Source organism: Eutrigla gurnardus (genome assembly GCF_963514095.1).
Source record: "Eutrigla gurnardus genome assembly, chromosome: 2".
NCBI lineage: Eukaryota > Metazoa > Chordata > Actinopteri > Perciformes > Triglidae > Eutrigla > Eutrigla gurnardus.
In genome coordinates this window covers 27,333,946-27,341,454 of record NC_139916.1, presented here as the reverse complement: position 1 = coordinate 27,341,454, position 7,509 = coordinate 27,333,946, and the positions used below count along the sequence as shown (strand labels likewise).

The 7,509-nt window shown below is 40.0% G+C and overlaps 1 protein-coding gene across 1 annotated transcript in view; it reads right to left on the bottom strand.

Annotated features, from left to right (window-relative positions):
- Nucleotides 1-5,814: 5,814 nt before the first annotated feature.
- The window catches only part of LOC311023738 (hemicentin-1-like), a 64,890-nt gene continuing 63,195 nt past the window's right edge, over nt 5,815-7,509 (bottom strand). Inside the window, exon 9 of the mRNA XM_084025726.1 lies at nt 5,815-7,468. Coding sequence (XP_083881852.1) covers nt 7,398-7,468 — 71 coding nt within the window. The 3' untranslated portion in view covers nt 5,815-7,397. The remainder of the gene's footprint in view (nt 7,469-7,509) is intronic.

Here is a 7,509-nt window from a genome sequence, read left to right as displayed (position 1 = left end):
AATCCACACATGCGGACTCTCGGTCGGACTCAAAACTCTAAGACGCGTCGCCCGAAATACTGGCCGTAAATAGCCAATCGAACCGGGACGAATTGTCGGGACTCACGCCCTTAGACCTGGGTGAAAAGCGCTTGGACCTCACGCAAACACCGGACAATTACGCACCGCGAACCCAGACCTCTGCTCCGTCCGTAGACCCTCGGACGTGTTGCGGGGGATTCCCTCCTGGCACCACCAGTCTCAGTTTGTTCGGTCCCGGTTCTCAGCTCCAGCTATCTCGGTCTCCACAGACGCTCCTCATCAGAGTCTTCAAAAGTTTCAGTATATTCTCCAAAAGTGTCCATTTCTGTGAGATTGAAGAAACTAGCACTGCAGGCTACTCTGCGTCTGTAGCAATGACAGCAGGTAAACAAACTATCATAGAACCGGTAACTTATAAGCGCTAGGTGATATCACTCCGCCGTTGCCATAGCCTACTAGGAAGTATGACACGCTGCTGCTGCTGCTGAGACATAAATCCTTAAAAATGCAAGGTTGGTTTTATTTCAAACATTCTATCAACACATATGTACATCGATAGTCTGCCGTTACAAGGGATTTGCCCCGGGTGCACTGTGGAGTGGGCAAGACTGTTTTTAATGCCTGTCTAGCTAGGAACCATTGACTTGCGTTAGCCATAGCATAAGCGACCTCGGCAACTAGAAGAACTGAATTAAATTTTTTGAAAACGTCTCCAGACGTCTCAAACACACCGGCTCACTTGGAAAATAGGTCTTATGTCCAAAATTCCGAACTATCCCTTTAAGACACCACCTGAAAGCAAAACAAAGCATTTGTTAGAGTTCTTGTGGAATATGATCAGACAGCTAAAACAGAAATGTGTCTCCCTGTTCCTGAATCTGGATCTAGAAGTGATTCACATTCACAGATCTGGCTGGTTGGAGTCAGACGGGTTCAGGTCGGAGTGAAGCTAACTGGTCGAGTGTCCACACTGTGATTTCCTCTGGTAGTGAACATTTCTAGCTGTTTCATTAAAGTACTCACCAACAACAAGCTCAACAGTGAATATTTGACGTGGCTGAAGTCGTGGAAAATCACAGGTGTATGATTTCATTTAACAAGAAACTTTTTTATGTACATTGAAATTCTCATAAATCCTCTGCACTGTCCTTTCACATATGACAATTTTTTTAATAATAATTGAATCAATCTTTAATGTAATCCTTTCTACGTGTCCTCGTGTCCCCAGAAATACACCCACCAAGTGTGAAGTGGATCAGAGGAACGGGTTCACCACACTGATGCCTTGATGTAGAGTGAGAACATGCTGCTACAGCGCCATCTAGTGGACTAATGGAAGCAAAACGGTTTGTTTCTGTCAGCGTTCATCAGGTCAACAGGTCATAAATACTGTTCTTTATTCTTTACCATTATTCTTAATTATTTATTAATTATAATAATAATAATAATAAGTTGTTGTTGTTCTTTATTAATATTATTGTTGGTTTTATCATTGTATTATGATTATTATTAATATCTCAAAAATGTATCGACTTCATTCAGATATTATATCTACAAATGTGGTTACAATATCAAGCGTTCAAGAGATATTCATTTTATATTGTGAAATAAGCCCCGCCCACATTATATCATAACTTTAAGGGTCAGCTATGAGAAACCATATTAAACATGAAAAATCAGAAAACCAGAGCCGTTCTGGAACAAAGTTAGTGACGAACGCTGAAAATGTGTCGGAGCAGCAGACAAAACAGACTCAGACACAATTCAACATGAACACGACATAAACATGTTATTGTGGAGATTTGAGGTTCAGAAGTTAAAGGCCAAAACGTAAAGATTGATGTTACAGCGCCACCATGTGGCTACATTGCGTTTGTTTTTCCTCGTGATGACGAACATCATCAGTGACTCAGCTGTTTATCAGACTCTCTGTTTGCTCTCAACACACAAAGAAAGCACATTATTGGTGTTCTTTATTCATCATTATCAGGATTATGTTTCTTTATTAATTATTATCTTGGTTATTTATTATTATTTTTATTATTATTGTTTTTGTTGTTGTTATTATTATTTAATTATGTTGTAGCCTACTAGTAGAATTTCTCCAGTTTTATGCTAGTAGTACTTCTACAGTGTTGTACTAGTAGAATTTCTCCAGTGTTATACTAGTAGTACTTCTACAGTGTTGTACTAGTAGAATTTCTCCAGTGTTATACTAGTAGTACTTCTACAGTGTTGTACTAGTAGAATTTCTCCAGTGTTATACTAGTAGTACTTCTACAGTGTTGTACTAGTAGAATTTCTCCAGTGTTATACTAGTAGTACTTCTACAGTGTTGTATTAGTAGAATTTCTCCAGTGTTATACTAGTAGTACTTCTACAGTGTTGTACTAGTACTACCCCGCAGTAAAGCAGGTGAACAGATTCAGAGGAAGCAGCTTTGCTGGGAAACAGCAGCTCGTTTCCCTGAATGATACCGACGTTCCTCTTAAAGATGCGCAGGTCGATTCTACGGCTGGATGAAGGAGGCTGAATGAAGCACATCAGTGCTAACGATTAGCTCGAGGCTACATGATGCTGGATGTTATCGATCACCACTGAAGGATGACTCGGTTTCACACTCACATGTTGACACGTTTATCAGACATTCAAAGAGAAAACACTAGAAGTTTCACCGTTTCCATCAGCAGACGATCCTCCAGACCGAGACAGGAGACAGAGACACACGAGAGGAACGAGCTTCATAGTTGTTGAAGTCCACTCGACGTCACACACCGCAGCGACGTCACCGTAGTTTAACTGGGACGTCACTAATGAACGTTTAACGGCTTCTGGCTGCGCGACGTGAAAACTAAATCATGGAATGTTTCATCGAAAGTATTCTAGAGATCAGGTGGAGACAGGAAGCTGCAGTTTCTATCTGCCTTCAAATCAATGTTATTAAAGACACACATTTTTCTATTTTGTATGTTTTAAATTATGTATATATACACAATTTAAAAAATACAAAATAGAAAAAACCTTCTAAAAGATGTATTTGTCATTTATTCACACAAGGAGAACTTATGATTTATGATCTTATTGAAGATTATTTGATTGTTTTCACTAAAAAGGATGTTGACTAATAATCGTCTCGTCATGATGTGAGATATTTTGTCTCCAAAACGTCTCCCTTTGTTTAATCTCAATAGAGGATCACGTCCTCTAGCTTCTGTCCTTTGGGACGGGGGGGGGGGCAGACGGTGTTTTGGGGGCTAAACAGCAGCTCCTTACCTGATGAAGTGACCCCTGACTGTAAACATGAGATCCAAATATTTGGCACCAGCAGCGGTGGAACAGTGAGATGTGTGTTGAGCCTGCAGACCAGAGGTCTTCAAGGATTTTCAAGGACCCCTTGGCTGATAGTGACCCGGTGGAGGGACCCCCATTACAAAAGTGTGTTGCTAATTACAGTTTTTTTCAGTCGCTAACAAGCGTTTGTCCAAGCAGTTGTCACACTTTCAAAACTCTAAACACAATTAGCACAGCATCGGTCTTTTATGGCCATACCATTCACACATTTCATGTCGTTTTCACACAATATGCAGTCAGTGGACACATTTCCACAATGCTTACATTTTCTTAACAGACAAGATACCTCCCAACAAAATGATGGATTTTTTGGTATTATTTACATATGTTAACACACAACATTCCACAATAGCAAAAACAATATCCCAAACCTTAGATACAGTATAAAAACCTTTGCTTCTGCAATGATATCAGTTAAAAAACAATATATCTCAGCTGACGATAAACAAACAATTGAATAATTTTCTGCATGGAGGTGGAAGGTTTAATGTTTCAGTTTTACATGCAAATACCTGTAAAACTGAAACATTAAAGTCTATGCAGTTTTTGTAATGTCAACAAAGAACCAGTATTTTGAAACCTGGTGTACTTTGACTGACTGCATGTACCTTGTGAAGTGAAAACAAGTGTTATTCTTTGACAGAATAATTTCATTTTGAGTCAGATTTCCAGTGTTTTGGTAAAATTTGTGTGTGCAGAGAAAGATGTGTTCTATTTTGAAATGAAGAGTTAGTATATATTTAACAAAATGTGTTTTTGAGAAGAAAATTATCCATTTGGCCAATTGTGTTTTGTAAGTGTAAGTCTGTGTTAAGAGTTTAGAAAAAGTATCTGAAGTATGGGGAAGCACTTGTTAGCGATTGAAAAAAACTGTAAACCGGCCAATAATAATGTGCAGCCCATAGTGCCATGTATAAAGGTAGGTTGTTATGATGTATGGATACAATGCAAAGCTGTTACAATAATAATTGTTGACAGATTCATATATTTATAGAACATATTGTAATTCTATATGGGCAATTCACATTTTCTCTTTAACACAATTCATATTTATATTTGCTTATAACATGTTGTATTTATGTTCATGTGTATTTTTGGACATTTTAAATTTTTTAAGAAAGAAAGTTTGCGATCAAATCATTTTGGGGAGCCCCTGCTGTAACTCTGTGGAACCCCTAGGGGTCCCGGACCCCCTGTTGAAGATCTCTGCTCTAGACAGTGAGATGTGTGCCGAGCCTCTAAACAGTACTTCAGTTATTAGTTTCAGACAGCAGAGGGCGCCACATTATGGAGAACAGAGGCTGAAACAAACCTCACTTCTAGAAATGACTTTTACAGAAAACTGATCACGTCTGGAAACATGTGGTTGATGTTAAAGTCAAGCAAAGAGGAGCCAGGCTGAGGTTTGTAAGAGACCATAAGGACTGGACCATAGAGGACTAGAGGAAGGCCATCTTCTCTGATGAGTCCACATTTCAGCTTTGCCAACACCTGGTGGTCTAATAGTGAGATGGAGACCTGGAGAGACCTACAAGCCACATTGTCTCACACCCACTGTGTTATTAGTTGGAGGATCGTGAGGATATGGGTCCTCAGGAAGACTGGAATCAGGCAGGTTTGTCTTTGTGAAGGACTCTTGAATCAAGACCCGTACAAGGTCCTCCTGGAAGGAAAGCTGCTTCCCTCTGCTCTGGAAATGTTCCCAACACTCAGGATCTGTTCTTCCAGCAGGACAAGTCTCCATGCCACACTGCCAGGTCCATCAAGGTGTGGATGGAGGACCACCAGATCAAGACCCTGTCATGGCCAGCCCAATCTCCGGACCTGAACCCCTGAAAACCTCCTGAATGTGATCCAGAGGAAGATGGAGGTCATCAAACATGGAGGCCATCAAAGAAAGCCAGGCTGGTTTCATGTTTGCACCAGGAGTGACATGAAGTCAGAGCAGCGTGAGAGACTGGTGGAGAGATGCCAAGATGCATGAAAGCTGGGATTAAACATCAGGGTTATTCCACCAAATACTGATTTATGAACTCTTCACATTAGTATTGTGTTGTTTAGAAATAATTATACTTGTTTTCTAATTCAAGGTCTGAAAACACTGGATCTATTTTGTTCATTTGACCAGTTGTAATTTTCTGAAAATAAATGCTGTAAATGTCAATATTTTATTTGGATTTAGGAAGAATTGTTTTCAGTAGTTTATAGAATTAAGCAAAATGTTAATTTTACTTAAACATATACCTATAAATAGTAAAACCAGAGGAAGTGATCATTTAGCGTTGGTCTCTTAATGTTTTCCAGAGCTGTTTATATATTTATAACTGTTGATGACAGGACTGATTGTCTTCAGTGTTTCTCATCATAAAATCATTAAATATGAACAAACATGATCATCTTGGAATCACTTTGGTTTCAACATCAGAAACGTCTCAACAGCAGTTTGACATGTTTCATGTTTTATTCAAACAGAAATGATGAAGCTGCCTGAAATAAGAAGACGTCTGCAGGAGCATCATCAGTGAACAACATCAACACACATGAACATTGTAATATGACAACAACAGACACACTCAGAGTCCAGTGGATTCAAACCAGTGGGACCTTCATGAAGGAGGACTGGTGGATCACACGGCTCTAGTTTGAGCGTCCCTAATAAACTGGACACTGAGTGTGAAGTTCAGAGTCTAACTGGAGCCGACAGACTCTGGCTGAGACCCCAACAAATCAAAAGAAGCTGCACATGCTTGTCCCAAAACATATCAATATAAAACAATATCACATCACAAGAAGAGTCACATTATGTTTCACGTTAGCTGCTAAATATTCACATTTCTTTGACAGCGTGTTTGAGAATGTCCACGTCTCAGTGAGGAAACGAGTCAGAGCGTCTTCAGCTTCTGTATTCAGTCAGACTTGTTCAACAGGTGAACAATATGACCAGGATGTGATCTACAACCATCGACTATCTGAAGAACTACAAGCAGCAGGATCAGATTTGGGGAATGGAGTCCATTTATACAGCAGTTTAAACGTCCCTCATTCATCCATTAAGACACTCGAGGACATGTGGAGTCAGATCCTGAAGAACTATTACAGTCGTCTTTATTCAAACCTCGTCCGTCTTCAGCGTCAACATGTTTGGATTTTAGCTTTTTATCAGAGAAGAAACACAAACAGCAGCTTCCATTCTTCAGCTGCCTGAGACTTTGACATCTAACAGTTTTCCTCATGAATGTTTGACTGAAGCTCCTGAAGGCAACACAGACATCTGAGTCTTTTATGGTCCGAGCCGTCAGCTTTCATCACGTTTGATTTAACCTTGGTCCGTTTTAATTCACCTCTTCTTCTACTCTCATTATTTATCACATGTTCATCTGTTTCTATGGAGCTCCATCTTATTCACTGTGACTTGATGCTGCCTGGAATTAAACTAATCTCACAAAGACGACCAGAGTAGAAAAATAAAAGAATAAATACTTCATTTCGTCTCTTAAAGCTCATTCAACATAGACACTGTGTATACGTGTATATATACCAGATACTTTGCTAACTAGCTAATTAGCCATGTATCTGTTTCTGGAGAAAGTCGAGATAAAAAGCTACCTAGCACTGAAGAGATGTCTGGCTAGTTAGCTAGTTAGCTTGCCCTTCTATAGAGATGGACATTGGCTAATAGCTAAGTAGCTTGTGCCCTGGAGACTGATGTCTGTCTGTCTGTCTGTCTGGCTAGTTAGCCGGCTTGCTACAACGGTTGCTACACATAAAAATGGCCGCCGACCTGACCGTCCTGCTAGTTTTATTCGAGAGTCCAAACTCACAGACAAATAGAAAAATCAAGTTTAAATCCAAATGAGAAACTCAGCAAATTAAAATGCAAATGTAATTTCCATCCAGGTCCTCCATTGAACCTGAAAAGCAGGTCTTCATCCTGAGACTGCCTGAATTAAAGGACCAGCAGACTAAAGGTCCTCACCATCAAACTCAAACTGGTTCCCACAGGATTTAACACACAGCAGCAACCTTCACTGCACTTCAGGTCCCTGGTCTGAGAGACCGGGGTCTTTTAGAGGGACTCTGGTCTCTGGTGGTGATCCTGCAGGAAGGACAATAAAGTTTTATTCAAGAAGATCCCAA